Source organism: Heterodontus francisci, chromosome 17 (assembly GCF_036365525.1).
Source record: "Heterodontus francisci isolate sHetFra1 chromosome 17, sHetFra1.hap1, whole genome shotgun sequence".
NCBI classification, from domain to species: Eukaryota; Metazoa; Chordata; class Chondrichthyes; order Heterodontiformes; family Heterodontidae; genus Heterodontus; species Heterodontus francisci.
In genome coordinates, this window is record NC_090387.1 from 26,759,881 (window position 1) to 26,780,384 (window position 20,504).

The 20,504-nt window shown below is 41.7% G+C and overlaps 1 protein-coding gene across 3 annotated transcripts in view; it reads right to left on the reverse strand.

Moving 5' to 3' along the window:
- The window catches only part of cmip (c-Maf inducing protein), a 235,850-nt gene that overhangs the window by 62,640 nt on the left and 152,706 nt on the right, over positions 1-20,504 (reverse strand). For all 3 annotated transcript variants that reach the window (XM_068049180.1, XM_068049181.1, XM_068049182.1), the window contains exons 4-7: positions 10,016-10,177; positions 7,549-7,590; positions 4,857-4,919; positions 4,037-4,117 (exon numbers count right to left, since the gene is read on the reverse strand). In XM_068049180.1, the coding sequence (XP_067905281.1) occupies positions 4,037-4,117; positions 4,857-4,919; positions 7,549-7,590; positions 10,016-10,177 (348 nt within the window). The remainder of the gene's footprint in view (positions 1-4,036; positions 4,118-4,856; positions 4,920-7,548; positions 7,591-10,015; positions 10,178-20,504) is intronic.

Genomic DNA, 20,504 nt, shown 5'->3' on the forward strand with positions numbered 1-20,504 from the left:
TGCAGGAAAGAGCAAATGAAACTCTTCCATTTCAATAAATATTCCTTCTTTTCAATGCCAAGGAAAATGAAACTGCAATTCCATCAGGGTATATTTTACTCTGGTTGTTGCCAAACTATGAACCAACTGCACAGCAATGCTGCCAAGAACAACAGAAAAAAAATGGAAAATGTAATCCTTGGCCTCTTTAGCATTACTTTATTCTCTCTTGTCCACCTACGTATATTCCACAAATCAACATACTGACTTCTTCTCTAGCATTGTTACCCTTGTTAAATATAAGCAAGATTTAAATGCCTATCTCACCGTTATTTCAAATTTGATTATAGTATAAACTAACTATAAATCTTATATCTATAAAACTCACAAAGACCAGTCACAGCAATCCCATTCTGTGGCTGTGCTTCTTTTTACTGTTATTGTTAGGCACATTGTTCTTTTGTTTGAACATAGGAACAGCTGTTGCCAGACAATAAAGACTGACGCCCATCTAGTTCACCTTCTACCATTCTGGTAGTCGGGTGATACAAAGATAACGGAGTTGCTGTCTACTCATGGCAACAAATCTCTATCAGTTCATCTACAATAGACCTAGTCATGAAGCAAGGAAACCCCCAGAGGTGTGGAAAGCTTTGGGCACCATAAATCTAAGGTCACCTGTTCCTTCTAAACATGCTAAGCGTACGTCATCTCTCAAATCACTCATTCACTGAATCCCAAATTTGGATCAGTTTTCGTCATTTGGGTGATTATAATTGTGATTTGGTAAATTAGAAAGGAGATTGGCAATTGTAAAACATTGATTCCTTCTGCCACAGTTAATTATTTATTGTGTCCAGGCTGCATCTGCATGATCCTCCTTTCACTAAGACATTATTCAGCATATGGACATAATATCTATATAACCGTATATGTGTCTTTGGCATGAAACATCAAAGGGCTGAATTTTACCAGCCCCCACGTGTGGCGAACGGAAGCTGGGGATCAGGTAAAGCAGTGGGGAGCCGTGTCGGGATGGCTCCTCAACGCTGTCCTGGCACTGGGGAAGTTTTCCAGTGGCGGACAGGAGGCAGGCCCAGGTACTCCACAGAGGCAGGCAGCCGATTTGCTTATTAAAGGCTCCAATTAGGGGCCATTTAGCAAGGCCGCCAGCTACCAGAGGCGCCATGGCCGACAGAAGAGGCCACGAGCAGGAAGCAATCCCCCCAGAGGGCTTTCTCCTCCAATATGCTGGGCCTTCCACCCTCGGCCATCCTGAATTCTTTATTTGACCTGTCCAAGCCCCCGAGATCTCCGACCTTCCTCAGCCACGCCCACCTCTTCTGGGGCCGCTCTGAGGCTTCAGAGCTGCCAGACCTCTGATTGGGCCAGCAGCATGGAGAACCCGCCCACCATCCTTAATTGGACCGCAGACCCGGAGACGGCCAACTGGGAGGGTGCCTCCAGTAAAATCGCCAAGCCAGTCCCATTCCCACTGCCGTCAAGTCCAGGCTCAGGACCCCCATTTGGTCCTGATGTTGGGGTCCCGAAGCCCACAGGAAAATTTGGCCCAAAGGTTCTTCTATTTTTTTCCAGTCTTCTCAGTGTTCCCACTTTTGACCATTATTATATACATGGCACATTTCTATTTATGAAGTTCCCATATTGTTGCAATTTTTGGCTGCTGCATGGGAACTGGCTCTCTTTCTGTTCTTCTCCTTTGGGAGTGTCCCAAACCATTGCATTTTTGTTTTGCACTTATGTATGACTCTGAATGTATCTAATTTAGGTTTATGGAGGCCTATCCAAGCTTCCGAGCATCATAGTTTCCCAATCCAGCCAGTCTGTTAAATTATAATTAAAAGGATGCGCTGAACTACACAAAGTAAACTATGAGTTTAATGCAAAGATACATCTTAATAAGCAAAATTTTCTTGGACGAGAAGACTTACAGGATTGCAAAGCAGGTTTTATTCCAGCAAGTTTTAAAGTACACAAGTAAATTGCATACAGCATTGCGCACAGTCAATTAAGATTTCTCTAAATTGGTGGGAGACGTCATAAACTCATTCTTCAGAGACAGTCACAAATGACCATGAAACTGTTGAATAAAAGCAAAATACTGCGGATGCTGGAAATTTGAAATAAAAACAAGAAATGCTGGAAATACTCAGCAGGTCTGGCAGCATCTGTGGAAAGAGAAGCAGAGTTAACGTTTCAGGTCAGTGACCAGTTCCGAAGAAGGGTCACTGACCCGAAAAGTTAACTCTGCTTCTCTTTCCACAGATGCGGCCAGACCTGCTGAGTATTTCCAGCATTTCTTGTTTTTATTATGAAACTGTTGAAATTGTGTAAAATCACAAACAGTTCATCAATGTTCTTTAGGGAAGGAAACCTGTCAACTTTATCCCATCTGACCCATGTGTGATTCCAGTCTCACATCACTCTTAGGCTGGAGGCATTGGGGGGTGGGGGGGGGGGGCGGTGCGGGGTGCCGGGTGCGGTGCCGGGAAAGTTGCAAAAAGATGCGTCGAGCCAGCTCCCTGATGTTATCCTGCCTCCGCGCACTGGCGGCAGGATCAGGGTGCTGACAACAACCTCCCTGGCAGAGGTGGGAAGCCAATTAAGGCAGTTCAGCAGGTGATTACCTGGATTTTATTGCAATATTCCCCTGACCGGGGACCCTGCAGTGTGCATGGCTTGCCAGGTCAAAGCAGGAAAGTGCACAGGGGAGAACCCCTCAGCTAGAGCATGACATTACATCTGGGATTAAAATCATGAAAACGGGATGCCTGCGTTCGAGGGTATGCAATAGCCTGCTATTGCAGCAGAATCTCAAGAAACCTGCTGCCACTGAACGTGGCTTGAGGGAATCATTGCAGCTCCTTCCTTCTCACCTCCCTCTGGAAGCAGTGCTCCCTCTTGCACTCCAGTCACTGTAGCTGCACTCCGACAGGAGAACTGTGACGGATCTTGGCCACCCTCACAAGCTGACTCATGATTGGATACGGCAAAGATTTCCTTTACAAGTATATATCCAATTGTATCCTGCCTCTTCAACCTGTGCACTGTCCCTAATTGGATGACAAAGGTGGAGGACGCCTGTTAATTGGCCACCTCCCATAAGACTGTGCTGCAGGGCACACCATTGACATGAGCTGGGGTGGGTCCCAGAAACAGTCCAGGTGCTGGAAAATTTTTCAAGTGGAGAATATTCCAGTCTTAATTGCCCTCTAAAATGGCCTAGCAAGCTACTCAGTTGCATCAAATTGCTACAAAGGACTGCAGTGGTTTATCACCATCACCTTCTCAAGAGGAATGGTCAATAAATGTTGGCCTTGGTAGTGATGCCAATATCTCGAGAATTTATAACAATAAAAAAGTTCACTGTTGACAGCAAAGTTGAACGGGAAATGTTGACATTGCAATTTACAGGGATAAATGTTGACAGAAAAGCAAGACCAAACATTATGACACTATGAAGTAGGATTTGTGGGCAGGAATTGCACGCACTTTGCAAGAAGATTAGTTTTTTATATATAAATATATTTATATTTATTTTGTGCAACAGATGCTCTGTTTTCCACCAGGAGGAGCTAATTCTGCATTTATCATGCAATGCTGCCAAACAACCGGTAACCCTGAATTCAGCCAGCATGCTGTATGAGAACTGAGCTGCATTTGCTAGGGGTTTCCAAGACCTATACAACATGGTGTGCTGGTGGTGGAGGGCGGGTCACCAGCACTCCTCGAGGTAAAAGAACCCCATCGATACTATAAAAATATTTCTGCTGCAGCCATAGGCCACCGTCTCTTCTAGCTACAAAACCTTGGAAATCTGTTTCAACCAAACTTGAGTAATTTATTCTGTGGTAAATTAGAAGTATGTACGATATAGTTTCTCCTACAGTTGCTATCAGATCACATGATGCATTGTAAAGTTTCTATCGTATTAAACAGTTCCGATTAAAGAAGCATTCCAACATTTCTCAATCTGAGAGATATTTTTCACTAGTGAAAACTGGACATCCGTGATACAGATTAAATGCAAACATACCATATTATGTTTGAGGATTCTCTGAACAACAGGTGTGAACACTTCTATGACAACCATCGATCGAGGCCGCTCTCTGCAGTGCTGCAAAATAAAACACCTTTGAAGCTTGTTCTGCATGGAGCATAAGATTATAGAATCATACAGCACAGGAGGAGGCCATTTGGCCCATCATGCCTTTACTGGCTCTTTGTAAAGCTATCCAATTTGTCCCATTCTTCTACAAAGATTTCCTTTACAAGTACGTATCCAATTCATTTTTGAAAGTTACTATTGAATCTGCTTCCAAACCCCTTGCAGGCAGTGCATTCCAGATTATAATAACTGGCTGTGTAAAAAAGTTCTCTTCATTTCACCCCCGGTTCTTTTGCCAATTATTTTAATCTGTGTCCTCTGGTTACTGAACCTCCTGCCAATGGAAACAGTTAGTCCTTATTTATTCCACCAAAACCCTTCATAATTTTGAACAAGTCAATTCAATCCCACCTTCACCTTCTCTGCTTGAAGGAGAACAAGCTCAGATTCTCTAGTTGCTCCACATCTGGATCTTGGTCTACTTGATTCTCCAAGAGAATCCTTCAGAATGTATTTGCTTATGGTCAATAATGTAAGGATGATCTTTGCATTTGCTTTTGCAAAATGATGTATATTTTCATATGATTTGCATTAATTAACAGCTGAACCTTCTACAAAGCACATTATGTAGTTTGCTTCAAAGTGATCATCAGCAAATGCAAATTTGAGTTGAATTGTATTGCACAAGAACTGTTCCAGCCTCCCTCCCATCAAGCATGGACATACATAAAGAATTAGAGATAAGTACCTTGCAGAAAAACTCGCAGAGATCTGGAGGAGGATGGTTGTTTTCCAGCAAAGGTGCTATTGCCTGAGGGACAGAAATGAGACACTTCGAATTATTCTACATTCCTGGTTTTGGCAAATCGATTTATCACTATTCAAATACGTTGGTTATTGGTTTAAAAAGGAAAACGTCGAGGGAAATATTTCTGTATAATGTCATTCCCTCACCAGTTCTCTCTGAAAGTGATGTATTTATATTGATTATCTTGTTGTAATTATCCTCAATGTGCTTTCTTCTGCTAACACAGGTTACAGCAGTAGTCCACAAACATTCTTTTCCAGTTTCTGTATTGCAGTGTTACCCTACCAATAAGTTGAACACTGCAGAGACATCACCAAATTAAATCACTGATAATTCCTCCCTGAGTCTTTCCTTCCAGCTAAGAGGTGAATCCTAACCCCTAGTGATGAGTCTTCCACCCCCCCCCCCGCCACCCCAGTATCCATTAGTGAACCAGGCTGGCTGGTTGATCATCAAAAGTGTTCTGAAGTACTGTGGACCTGGCTGGCTCAAACTGATTCAGTGGCAGCTAACTCCCCTCAATGTAACCCAATCATGATAGGCATCCATCCCTGAATATAACTGTGTGTTGCCAGGTATAAAAGATAAATTTATACAAGAATGTGGAGATGAATGGGGCAAATGTCCAGTTGGGTTGCTTACATAACAGCTATCAAGTGTCATTGTCTACATGCCTGCATTATAATAAATAATCCTTGTATTTATACTTAGACATCATGTTGAAATATCTCAAAGCACTTCACACAAAGAGTTACTTTTGAAGGGCAGTGACTGCTATGTAGGCAAATACAGCAGCCAGGCAACAATAATGTCCCAGAAACAGCTTTGTAACTCTAATGCAGAATCCTGTATCTGTTGTTATATGAGTGAAAATGGAAAGTATTCAGGCAAAGATGTGAACACATTTTCAAAATATAATTACCACCTTACAAAGTGTCTTGATTCCCCTACTGCCTCTGTGTAGGCAGTTTGCTTGTCTGACATTGGGTCCAGGATGAGCCACCATGTACTCCAATTAAACGTTGGGAAGACCAAAGCCCCTACCACTAACTCTGTTCCCTCGCCACCAATTCTATCCCCTCCCCAGCCACTGTCCCAGACTGTTGTTAACTACATCTTGTTTGACCCCAAGCTGAGCTTCTGAAACGATATATTCCCCATCACAACGACTGCCTATTTCTACCCCTGTTAACATAGCCTGTCTCCACCTCTGCCTTTGCTCATCTGCTGCTGAAACCTTCATCCATGCTTTTGTTATGTCCAGATTCAACTATTCTAATGCTCTCCTGGCTGGCCTCCCATTTTCCACCAATCATAAACTTGAGTTCATTGAAAACTCTGCTAACTATATTCTAACCTGCTCCCCCATTACTCCTGTGGTCACTGACTTACATCGGCTCCCGATCCACCAATGCCTCAAATTCACAATTCACAGTCCTCCATGGCCTTGCCTCTCCCTAATGCTGTAAGGGTTCTGTAACACTCCAGCCCTACAACTCTGAAAACTTTATGTTACTCCACCTCTGGCCTCTTACGCATCCCCCAACTCCCTTGGACCAACCACTGGCCACTGTGTCAGCCCCATACTCTGGAATTTCCTCCTTGAATGTTTTCTGCTTCTCCACCTCTCTCTCCTCCTTCAAATTTTGACCAAGTGTTGAGTCACCCCTCCTATTAACTCTTTTTTAAAATTAGAGTCAATTCTTGTCTGAATACACGTCTGTGAATCAACTTGGGACGTTTTCCTATGTTAAAAGCGCTTATACAAATGCAAGCTATTGTTGTACACATGTAGATGAACACTGTGGCCTCCCTTACAGTGAAGCCAAATCAATAGTAATGGTATAATTTGGTGTTTTGAAGTCATTTTGAGTTTTCACTTGTGAGTGATGATGGGCAGTAAAATGTCAGAAAAATGCTGCTTCAAATAGACAGAGCAGGCACACTAAACAGCTGTCTCTGTGCATTGTCTAATTTTGCCAAAGTATTTGAAAATGTGACAAAACCTCTGAATGTGGAAAACCAATTAGGATTAACTGGAAATTCAACATCTGCACTGATCAGCATGACGTATGTGATTTTATGCAAATACAAAGAAGGGATGTGACATACACACTGGATTTTGCATAAGGACAAAAAGATCAGCATTAACACTAGGCTCTCATTTTCTTACACTGCTCCGAAAGAGGTACACAAATTAACTTCAAATAGTTTACACTCATCTATTTGGCTATAATTACTATATTAAATATTTGCACATTTTTTTTCTGCTTGTATTGGTCAAAAGGTTAATCTTGTAGCAAGACTGGGATAAAGGAACAAATTCTACAGGTTGGTGATCCTGGCATGAAATTTCATTGGACAGGAGAAAAGATTGGCAATAGACGTGGAGGTCAGCAAGCCCAATCAGCATCCCTAACGACTTTCTATTCATTAAAATAATGACCAGAGAATTGAGAGAGCTGAGAAATGGGTGCATTGACCTCCATGCCCAGATGTCCAACCAGTCCTTTTATCAAGTTAGGAACCTTTCTTGGAGTGCTGACTTGTAAAATTTTCCCCAAACTTGAGATTTCTGTGGGTCCTATGCTTCATCGACACAACACACTGCGCAGCACTCATAAAGACTCACCACAATGATATTTTCATGTTCCTGGGTTGTTAGCTTGAGGTTCTGGAAGGAGATATGAAATTCCAAAAAATAATAGCTTAGTTATGATAATATTTATATTTTTTAAAATCACATCGACTATACCCAGCAAAAATGTTTAATTTAACTTAACCAGTTTTAGACTCCGGACAACATCAGATTGTAGTTGTGTAAAGGTAGAGTAGACTGCAAGAAATGGTTTTGGAAGATTATGCACAATAACCATTCACTTTTAACAGTGAATGTCCATATATTTTATATTTATATAAAGCAAAATGGCATATTCTTTAATAGCAGACTTATTTCAGATATGGCCAGTTATTACTAAATATGGTTTCCTTTCTCCAAATGCTTACCTGGTGACAAAAATATTAGAAATGTAATGAATTCCTCTAAGGCTCCTCCATCCCATTCATATTAGAAATGTGCAGAAAATGATGTTTGTCGTTGTTACTGAGGAGGTCCTTGGTATTCAAAGATTTAGATCACCTGTGTGGCATTGATTTTGCTCAGGCTGTAGTTGCAATGTTACCAGTGTATATGTTGTATATTATCAAGTGGAAAATATGGGACTAACTAACATGACCTCTAATGTAATGGATGAGAGTCACATTATGAAGAATCCAGAATATTTACAGAGAGTTACATTATTGAAATGTAATTTACAAAGTAAGAGAAAAGGAAAAAAGAAAGTAAAGTAAGCAAAGACAAAGAGAAAGAAAAAAGTAGAATGAATTCAAGGTTTAAACTTTCAAATATATAATTATTAACTACCATAAATTAATACAATTCGGCTGCAGAAAATAAAGACGCTTTCGTTGTGAGAATATGAAAGTGAAAGCGAGCCCTCAGTTTTTGTTAATTTTTTTTAATATTAGGACTTGTTAAAAATCCTTAATATCTAATCTTCATAACTTAGTGGGAAGACTAGGCTGAGCTCTCAGTGTGGTGAGTGCTCAACTCCAACAAAAATATGGGAGACATTAGTCAACTATTCACCAGGCTGATGCATGGGATACCAACTTAAAAATGAAGAATCCTGCATTTGGAATATACAAATATTGCCCCCTCTCCCAAACTGAGCAGAAAGCATAACATCCAAGGAAGTGCAGGACTGCATATGAACTTTTTCTGCACAGAACTGGAGGTAGATATTCACTACAATTAGTAAGGGTGGGGGCGGGGGGAAAAGCTTAAAGTAAAAACAAAATCACCCTCTGAGACACTGAGAGCAATATTGATAAAATTAATATAATGTAATACCAAAGGCAACATTCAGTACAAAAACTAAAGCCATTATCACCTTGCAGAATTGTGGGCATATTTCTTTTAATTTAACTTACAAACATAGGCTAAGAGTAACAAGCATTATTCTTACACAGTATTGTTGGAGGGTGGGGGGGGGGGAGCAAGAAAATAGAGAGGGATCTGTATCGGGACGGTTCCACGACGCATTCCCACAACCAGGGAACTTTCCCGGGACGGCTTAGGAAGCAGATTCTCTGCCTGCTGCATGGAAGCGGGTGCCAATTAACATAGATAAGGCCCCAAACAGGGGCACTTTGTGGTCTCGTTGGCATTTTGCAGGCGGCAGCGCAGTCCCCATCACATGTGAAGGCCACCAGCTCAATGGAAGTGACCTCCCTGCTGCAGGCTGGAAGGCCATCAAAGCCAGAGGCTCTATACCCCAATGACATGGCCATAGGCAGGAAAGGCTGCACCTTTGGTCCAAATGATACAACCAGAGGGGCTTCCCCTCCGCTTCTAAATTATTTATCTGTATGCCTCCAACTGCGCCTCCATGTTGAGGTGCCCTCGCAGTCTCTGAGCGGCCTCAGTAGTGCCCACCTCTGAGCTGAGGCTTCAGAGCTGCTGGCCCTCTGATTGGGCCTGCAGTATTGGGAGGCTGCCCACTGTCCTTAACTAGGAGGCCTCCTCTGGGAAGATTGCAGCACCAATCTTACTGCTGGAAAGTGAGGGCTCGGTTCCCCCATTTGGTACCAACACCGGGTCCCAAAGCCTGCAGGAAAATCCAGCCCCATGTTTCACTGAGTGTGCAGTGAGCTTTGCACTAGGAAAATTATTCGGGAGGCTAGGAACATCCCTCGCAACCCATTTACAATTCATTGATGGGTCTGTTGAAAGTGCAGGTTTAGGCCCAGCTCTGAACCCCAAAAATCCTGGGACAACCAAAAAGGGACAGAGACCAAACAAACAAAATGGGAATTCCCCAGAAGCAAGAGTTAGAAAAATCTCCCCTTTAATGTCAGTAAAGAGTTAACAAGATAGTCTTCTCTCCATTTCATTTCAAAGCTTTCAGCAAAATTGATGGCGCTCTCATATAAAACAGGCACCAGAAACTATTTTAATTTGAATTAGAATAACGTGACAAAAACTGCCCATTTCCCAATCTCAAAATCATCTTTATTGACTATTATCTGGTCCATACCTCTGAGAGGAGTTTAGAGACTATCTCCAGTGGTGCTTGGTGAATGGAATCATCCTGAAGTGGTGAGAAAAGTGCCATGTCCACCAGAGTCCGAATCTCTTTCAGCACGACCTCCCAGCGACTTGGATTACTAAGCACCTTTTTGTACTTGTAAATCTTTTTCTGAAAGGAAGGACAAAATAAATGAAGAAAAGGAAAGTCCTTGAAACTTTGGATGAAGGTCGAAGAAATTAGATGTACAAAGATTTCTATTTAATTTGGCAAGCTACCTGTTCTTATGATTAAGGCCTTAAAACAGAGCATCATTTTCATGGGGAAGGATTGGATAAACCTATTTTTGTTTAGACAGAGGTATAGAGGGATGAGACATAAGAACCATTCAACATTTTTGTTACAGCAGAGTGTTTCATTTTGTTTTAGTAAGCAAGTAAACAAATTGTTTTGCAAGTAATTTTTTCATATCCCTTTTAAGAAGGGTTGACAGTCCTCTGTGCATAACCATGTGTATCCACGTTATCAATTCAAATTATTGACCATCTGAATTTGTGATCCCCACAATGCACCTTGTCAAAATGTTCGAAAGTCACCAAAGTTACATTAGTAAAGTACCGACTTTGAGAATGCACTGGCATTAATATAAACGTAAAGTCTAGTGCCATTCTGTTATAGTGCCCAACACACTATGGGGAGCTTTAACATATTCAATTTGCATGCTTAAACTCCATGCAAAGTAATTGCCTACAACAGCTCACTCTGGCTCGACAATGATCCAGCTGACTTTAGTTGATTTTTGTTAAAGGGAAACTGTACTCCCTTCAAAAATGTAACATTGGAATAGCTTAACAATGTACAGAACTGCAGCACTGGGAAGAGTCTCAGCTTCTAAAATTGCTTCTCCTTCCCACTGTGGACTCTGAGTAGAATGATGCTATGACCAGCTTGCAATCTGTGCACAATTTCCCATAGATTTTATCTCATAAATAACTCAAAGTAAACTAAATAAAATAACTTAAAATAAATTATTACAAACACTTAAAGACATAATATTAACCGAGTCCGCCCGGGGAACCTTTGGATGATCTCATCAGCTCATGGGAATTTTCGTTATTCATCTACTGTAGATGTTGCTGCAGTATAATTAAAATTATCTTAAGACTACATTAAGACTGTGACAGAAACTAAACTTGAAAGGTATTTCTAAATACATGCCGAACCAGGTGATGCAACCAGCCTCAGTTCAGATTTCACAACACAGGCATTCCTGATTCTTATAGATTACAAATGATTCAGTTCAGCTACAGGTCCATTCATGCACATTTTGACACATGACAGTGAAAAACCAACTGCATGTTTATAACAAGTATATGCTCTATAAATGCAAACATGTGTCAATACTTAATTTTCATTATGTTCTAGAGCATTTGGCAACAGCATTTTTCATCATATTTTTGAGCAGGATATGATGAAACAGATTTGTTCCTCAGAAGCTAAAACCAGTTTCTTCAAACAGTTACTGATCTTGCAAATGTTGTTCAGTCACAATGGTGCTACAACTGGAGTCAGCTTATGCCAGGTTACAATTACAGTGGCTAACACCACAGGCAGAGAGAAATGATGGTGTGGTGGTAATGTCACTAAACTAGTAATCCAATAGCCCTAAGGACATGGGTTCAAATCCCAATGTGGCAGCTGGTGAAACTTGAATTTAATTTATAAAATTCTGGAATTAAAGACTAGTCTCAGTAATGGTGCCATGAAACTATCATCAATTATTGTAAAAACCCATCTGGTTCACTAATGCCCTTTAAGGAAAGAAATCTGCTAGCCTACATGTGACTCTGGATCCACAGCAATGTGGTTGACTCTTAACTGCCCTCTGAAATGGCCTAATAAGCCATTCAGTTGTCAAGGGCAATTAGGGATGGGCAACAAATGCTGGCTTTCTAAGCGACATCCCACGACGTAAATATTTAAAAATGCTGGGCAAATGCAGGATGTGGTTGAGGCTGCTATCTCAGCAATTCTTTTCTGGTTGTAACAATCATACCATTCACCTGACAGGCATGAATGTTTGATCTGATGAGGTCATCCTCAGTATATATGTAACCTGCATAAAACTGTCCTGTTAACTGGGCAGACTTGATCTGCATTCCATCTCATGCAAATGACCCACGTCAGTGTTATTCTGTAAAGCTGGTATTTATGAAAACCTCTGAGCCAGAGTGAAAAATACAACGCGGTAATTTTATGAGGCCATCAATAGGAAAAGCCTGAGCAGCACACACCCAAGGCTCTGACTTCAATGTCAGCGGCTGAAGTTGCTCATCAACAATGCAGACTCAAAATTATCCCTTAAACACATACACATCACCAAATATTAAAAAGGAACATGTGGCTCCTGTAAGCTCTCTGCGTGAAAGCATCTTATATAGAGTACAGAGTTACACACAACAGGAATGCTCCAGGCTCAATCCCCAGAAACATTTAACCTGAGCATTGCATAAATAAAACTGTGCCAAGTTTACCAATCTCAACTGAAATTGTGATGGCGGCCCTCTAATTGGCTTCAGTGAGCCCAGATCAGCTAGTCAATGCAACCCCTTTGTTAGTCATTATCTTGTGGTGTTGCTGTGATTTTCTGGAAAGCTGTATGAATCCACAATTTTCTTCAATTCTAAGGCACTTCCAAAATAACCGCCGTGAGAAAGCAATTTTTGTCAATCACTGTGAACAACGTTAACTGTATTTTATGTGCCAAAGCACAACACAAGTATTTTCACTGGTGATATCTGGTGAATGATTCTTAACATTCTAATTGAAAGATATTCTTACTGTACTTCTGCATCTCTGCAATTATGTTACAGGAGAGCTGATGAGAAACAGTCACCAATAGCAATAACAATTAAGCAGGCCATTTCCTACCATTAAAATAAAAGCAAAATACTGCAAATGCTGGAAATCTGAAATAAAAACAGAAAGTGCTGGAAACACTCAGCAGGTCAGGCAGCATCTGTGGAGAGAGAAGCAGAGTAAACATTTCAGGTGAGAGAAAGCAATTTTTGCCAATCACCGTAAACAACGTTAGCTGTATTTTATATGCCAAAGGCCACAGACCTGAAACGTTAATCCTACTTCTCTCTCCAAAGATGCTGCCTCACCTGCTGAGTATTTACAGCACTTTCTGTTTTTATTTCACATTTCCGATCACACCTCATTGCCCCCATTCTCCCCTCCCCAACCCCTCCCAAAGTCAACTACATAACAGAAATGTGCTGGAAGGAGTGCAAAGGCTGTTTAGAGATTCATTTTTCTATGAATATAAAATGGCCATTTGTCCTGGCTATACTTCCTTCACAGCGCCAGTCTCTACTGTGCCATATTTCCCCACCGCGCCTGTCTTGGCCCTGTGCCACAGTTTCTGCACAGCACCAGTCTCTGCTCTGTGCCATATTTCCTCCACAGTGCCAGTCTCTGCTCTGTCCATATTTCTCCACAGTGCCAGTCTCTGCTCTGTGCCATATTTCCTCCACAGCGCCAGTCTCTGTTCTGTGCCATATTTCCCGACAGTGCCAGTCTCTGCTCTGTGCCATATTTCTCCACAGTGCCAGTCTCTGTTCTGTGCCATATTTCCCGACAGTGCCAGTCTCTGCTCTGTGCCATATTTCCCCACAGTGCCAGTCTCTGCTCTGTCCATATTTCTCCACAGTGCCAGTCTCTGCTCTGTGCCATATTTCCCCAAAGTGCCAGTCTCTGCTCTGTGCCATATTTCCCCAAAGTGCCAGTCTCTGCTCTGTGCCATATTTTCCCAAAGTGCCAGTCTCTGCTCTGTGCCATATTTCCTCCACAGTGCCAGTCTCTGCTCTGTGCCATATTTCCCCAAAGTGCCAGTCTCTGCTCTGTGCCATATTTCCCCAAAGTGCCAGTCTCTGCTCTGTGCCATATTTCCCCAAAGTGCCAGTCTCTGCTCTGTGCCATATTTCCTCCACAGTGCCAGTCTCTGCTCTGTGCCATATTTCCCCAAAGTGCCAGTCTCTGCTCTGTGCCATATTTCCCCAAAGTGCCAGTCTCTGCTCTGTGCCATATTTCCTCCACAGTGCCAGTCTCTGCTCTGTGCCATATTTCCCCAAAGTGCCAGTCTCTGCTCTGTGCCATATTTCCTCCACAGTGCCAGTCTCTGCTCTGTGCCATATTTCCCCAAAGTGCCAGTCTCTGCTCTGTGCCATATTTCCCCAAAGTGCCAGTCTCTGCTCTGTGCCATATTTCCTCCACAGTGCCAGTCTCTGCTCTGTGCCATATTTCCCCACAGCACCAGTCTCTGCTCTGTGCCATATTTCCCCACAGCACCAGTCTCTGCTCTGTGCCATTTTTCCCCACAGCACCAGTCTCTGCTCTGTGCCATATTTCCTCCACAGTGCCAGTCTCTGCTCTGTGCCACATTTCCACAGTGCCAGTCTCTGCTGTGCCATTTTTCCCCACAGCACCAGTCTCTGCTCTGTGCCACAGTTTCTCCACAGCACCAATGTCATCTCTGTGCTCTACTTCTTCCACAGTGCCACTCTCAGGTCTGTGTTACACTGCCCAGACAGCGCCATTCTCAGTGCTTTACATGCTGTATCATGCTGTTCATTTGGCTTCCTTTACCTCCTCTAAAACTGTTTATATATTGCCATCATTTTAATTTGCATTCTAGGAGACGAATGGCTGTGAACAGGTTTCCAGTGTTTATGCTGCCAAATCCGGCTGCTTTATCCTGCAGCAATGGTATGGAACCATAAAAGCTGGTCCTGCAAGTCTATGGCAATCATAAGGGAATTAGCAAAGTGAATTCCAGGAATCGGCTCACAGGCGCTGGTCTCCTGGAATTGAATCAAAACAGTGCCAACATAAGGTCAGTTAACACAACAGAAAGTGAGGCATCCCCGGCTAAGGAGGACAGGAAGGACAACTTAAATCTGATACTGCGTTTGCACATCACTAAATGCAATCAGCACCGTACATTGTCACAGGCTGTGTGGCAGCAGTGGACTGATAATCCAATCATCACCCATGTCTATTAGTTTACTTTTTGAATGTGCATTGAGCCATGTGAGTATAACCAGGACCACAGTCCACAATTGGCAGACATGTCACATATTTCTTAAATAAGAAAGGTTTTGCATTATTATAATTCAGCATTTAGTTGGAGGAAGATTTCTTCATGTTAGGGCATCTGCCTTTAAATACCTTACTACATCAGCATTTTAGTATGAAGCAGTTTGGAATTTTTGTAGGCATACAGTTGCAAAGTATTCATTTATCTTTCTTTCATAGAAACATAAAGTAGAGAAGGCCATTTGGCCCATCGTACCTGTGCTGGCTTTTTGAAAGAACAGTCATGCTTAGTCCCACATCCCTGCTTTTTGTTCATGACGCTGTAAGTTCCTCATCCACAAGTACCTGTCCAACTCCCTTTTAAAATTATTTATGCAGCCAGTTCCATTATATTTTCAGATAGAGTTATCTGGATCAGGAATACTCTGAGTGAATAAATTTCTCTTCATGTCCTCTCTAGATCTTTTTCCAATGATTTTGAAGGGAATAGTTTTTTCCCTATTTACTTTGTCAAAACCTCCCATCATCTTGAAAACCTCTAATACAGCCATTTATGGCACAAAGAGAGGCCATTCGACCCATTGAGCCCATGCCAGCTCTCCATGGAGCTATTCTGTCCGTCCCACTCCCTGGTTTGATCCCCATAGCCCTGCAAGTCTATTTCTCTCAGGTGGCCATCCAACTTCCTCCTGATGTCATTGATTGTCTCCACTTCGACCACCCTTGTGGGCATAGAGTTCCAGGTCATTACCAATCACTGCCTAAACAAAGTGCTTCCCCATATTCCCCCTGCATCTTTTGCCCAAAACTTTCAATCTGTGTCTCCTAGTCCTTGTACTATTTGTTAGTGGGAACAGCTTTACCGTTTCTAACTTATCTAAGCCCATTATAATCTTGGTACACTTCTATTAAATCTCCCCTCAATCTCAAGAACACAAGAAATAGGAGCAGAAGTAGACCTTATGACCCATCGAGCCTGCTCCACCATTCAAAACGATCATGACTGGTCTTGGGCTTCAATTCCACTTTCCTGCCCACTCCCCATATCCCTTTATCCCCTGAGAGACCATCTCCTTTGCTCTAAGGAAAGCAAACCCAGCTTTTCCAACCTAACCTTGTAAGTTAAATCTTCCATTCCTGGAACCATTCTGGTAAACCTCCTCTGCACCTTCTCAAGAACCCCCACATCCTTCCTGAAGTGTGGTGACCAGAATTGGATGCAATACTCCAGTTGGGGCCTAATCAGAGCTTTATAGAGGTTCAGCGTAACTTCCCTGCTTTTGTACGCAATGCCTTTATTTAAGAAGCCCAAGATGCCATATGCCATTGGTCACTTCTTAACCCTCTCTATTTTTGGTGTAATATACTTTGAGCCTTGGCTCCAACATGTTAAGCATGGATTAATGATGGTTCCTCGTCATTAATTATGTAGAAGATGTTAAGGAAAATTATGGTTTGTACATTTAACAACAGACAATTCACTGGACATGTAAAATGAGAATTCGAACTTAGTAGTGATGAACTTGCTTTTGCAAACTTCTCCAAATTGGGTTTTTGAATTACCTGCAATTGTCTTTTTTAAAAAACATCAACCCAGCAACAGTTCTGGCAAGACAACAGCCAGAAAATTGTGTCCATTGCATGGCATAACTTCACCAGTCTATACAACTCTGAAAAATCAAATTCAAATTCGGTCTGGAATGGCTCTGATGGTTAAATGTGTCTTAGTACTTTCCATTAGTTCCCAAGAAGCATTCTGTCACAGTGTACAGCTACACAATGCTTTGTAAGTTTGATGAACCCAAAATATGCAAATTTCATACAGGCAATTTAGTTTTAAAACGAAGTACTGGCTGTACATCATCACATTTGGTCCTTATCACATTGCTATTTGTGGGACCTTGCTGCTTATAAATAGGTTGCCACCTTTCCTACATTACAAGAGTACACTTCATAAAAACTTCATTGAATGCCAAGTGCTTTTGGACATCCTGAGGTTAAGAAAGGCGCTATATAAATTCAAGATTTTTTTCTTGTATCAGAAAATGAACCCAAAAAATCCTGCTCTTAAGTATCCACCTTTCAGAAAAACATGATGGTGAGTTTGTCCAATACAGGCGAAAGACTGAAATGTTTACTCTGCACAGTCTCAATCCCAAAACAGAAGGGGTGAACAATGAGCCGGTGGGTAGCTGGTTAGAGTTATAGGTTGGTGGTAGAATATTTGTTCAATTTCTTCCAAGCCCTGTCCCACTTAGCAATTCAATGTCAATTTGAGGAATGTAAATAGCTTAGGAAGGAATGACCTCTTTCCTTCTGAGGCAAAACATTGCAACACAATTATGGATTAAATAATTTTATACATGACCAAAGCTATGGCTGTAACATAAAAAAAGCATCCTTTGGTAAACCTCTCCTATTGCCTGGACATTCATTTACTTGTGTGGACTTTACATTGCTCTCAAAATTATAGTGCCACTGAGGGTGAAAAGTGTCAGCCAATGGAAAGGTTCATTCTGCACTTACACTACCAAAGCAAATGGAAAATACTATTATAAAAGAAAAAATAAAAGAAAAATACTGCGGATGCTGGAAATCTGAAACAAAAACAAGAAATGCTGGAATCACTCAGCAGGTCTGGCAGCATCTGTGGAAAGAGAAGCAGAGTTAACATTTCGGGTCAGTGACCCTTCTTCGGAACTGACAAATATTAGAAAAGTCACAGATTATAAGCAAGTGAGGTGGGGTTGGGGAAAGAGATAACAAAGGAGAAGGTGCAGATTGGACCAGGCCACATAGCTGACCAAAAGGTCACGGAGCAACGGCAAACAATATGTTAATGGAAAATACTATTGTCTGGGGTTTGCAGGATCCAGGCATCATATTTGTTGAATATGGCTTGGCCATATGTATTGTGGCTCACTATAGTTGCTTGATTATTTGCTTTCAAAGATGAACATGTTTGTGTTCTGCTGGATAATTGTTGCAGTTACAAGTCAACAGAGCACATGCAGTGTGAATGGTCCAAACAGGGCTTATTGATCTCCCAAGACCTACACAAAATGGTGCTATACAAAAGCCACTGATGTAATTAAAAGTTTTCCAAATAGTTATTCATGCAATGTAATTATGATAATGACAGCCATGGCATTGGTTATTAGGTTCAAGGCCCTGGTTCGAGATTTCCTGAAAACATGCATTGAAATAACAATATAAATATGGATCGAGGAAATTTGGGCATAAGAAAGTTACAGCCTTTTTTGTACAACTTCTGAATTTCCTCGATTATTATCATCAATTCAGTGAAAACTCCACTGAAACCTTCTGCCATTCATTAACATAGTCCTGCCGCCATGTAAAAGATTCTGGGTACTGCCTGTGCGGAATTTGCAAGTTCTCCCTGTGACCGGGTGGGTTTTCGCCGGGTGCTCCGGTTTCCTCCCACAGCCAAAGACTTGCAGGTGATAGATAAATTGGCTGTTGTAAATTGCCCCGAGTGTAGGTCGGTGGTAGGGAATATGGGATTACTGTAGGGTTAGCATAAATGGGTGGTTGTTGGTCGACACAGACTCGGTGGGCCAACGGGCCTGTTTCAGTGCTGTATCTCCAAATAAAAATAAAAATAAACCAGAGAACATGAGTTTACTGCAGTAGTTCTGAATGGGTGTAAATTTACAACTAAATCTAAAGGCATAGCAGGACCCAAATCATATTTCTGGAGTAACGTGCTGATTGTTTAAGCAATGTTAAAAATGTTACCCTTGCTGAGACCTTCTCTAGATCTTTGAATGGATTGTAACTGCATCAAAATGAGTGACATTAAAAATTAAAACGCTTACACGATTGCATTATCTTAAACATCTATGTCTAATGTGCATAAAAGGATGGCTTGATAGATTTAAACACTTAATTTTCAAACATTAAAGAAGGCATGTGGTGTAAATTCCATACTATCCTCAAGTCCCAATTGTCACACGGATTTCTGTTTGTTTTATGGCAGTTCTTAAGTTCTGGCATATGCTAATAAGATTCTCAGGAAATTTCACTGTAAGTTTCCAACAGTAAGATCGGCATAGGATTAGGTATAACTTGCCACTTATGCCATTTCAGGAAATTGCGGAAGTACCATTCTTGGACTGAAATGGCAGTGGACATTTTTACAACAGTCTGCATGATCATCATGGCTGAGGGACCTCCATCATGTTGCAACCAGGCTCCTATAGGCAAAAAGGGATCCACAATGCAGAATGAATACATGTACTCTAGAATTGTATATAAAAACAGAAAGTACTGGAAAAACTCAGCAGGTCTGGTAGCATCTGTGGAGACAGAAGCAGAGTTAACGTTTCAGGTCAGTGACCCTTCAGAAGGGTCACTGACCTGAAACATTAACTCTGCTTCTCTCTCCACAGATGTTGCCAGACCTGCTGAGTTTTTCCAGCACTTTCTGTTTTTATTTCAGATTGCCAGCATCTGCAGTATTTTGCTTTTATTCTAGAATTGTATGTTCATTATGATTATGGAGTGGGAATTATATAGAATTTACAGCACAGAAACAGGCCATTTGGCCCATCTGGTCAGTGCCAGTGTTTTAGCTCCACATAAGCCTCCTCCCACCCTAATCCATGTAACCCCATCTGCACATCCTCCTACGTTTAGGAAGAACTCCCACATGCTCCTCCAACAAATGTTATTCACTTCCAAGCTCAGGAGCTGTACATACACATGGTATAATTAAAGAGATGGCAGCAGAGGAGCTATTGGCAAGCAGAACATAGCTTGTATGGTGAACAGAAGAAAAAGGGTTGGCACTGAACTTTTCATTTTAGTGAAACAGAAAATACTCTCAGGGTATAATGCTGATTGAATAGCCATCTGGAAAATGAGCCAACAAAAGCCCAAGTCTACCAAAGAGAACTACAACACATAGACATTCAAGTAGCATTGGAAAATAAAGACTAAGGCAGCCTAGACCAATGTTAACACGCCCCATCGGTTGCCGTTCCTTCTCAATTTCCCTGAAATAATGCAGTAAATTTCCAGTATTGAAGAGGTTCTATCTTACAGATTTATAATGCTTCCAGAAATCTTTCTGATGCTTTGATTGCCTGGGGTATCCTGGGCTTTGAGCTGTTTATGGAGTAATTTATTGCAGGTAGTTCCAGGAAAAAGTAATTTTCCTCCACACAGATCAGATGGCAGGTTGTTCAACCTTGCCCGTCTTAGAGCGAAGACCAAAGTACAGAAAGTCCTCATCAGGGAATTCCTCTTTGCTGATGATGCTGCATTAACATCCCACACAGAAGAGTGTCTGCAGAGACTCATCAACAGGATTGCAGCTGCCTGCAACAAATTTGGCCTAACCATCAGCCTCAAGAAAACGAACATCATGGGACAG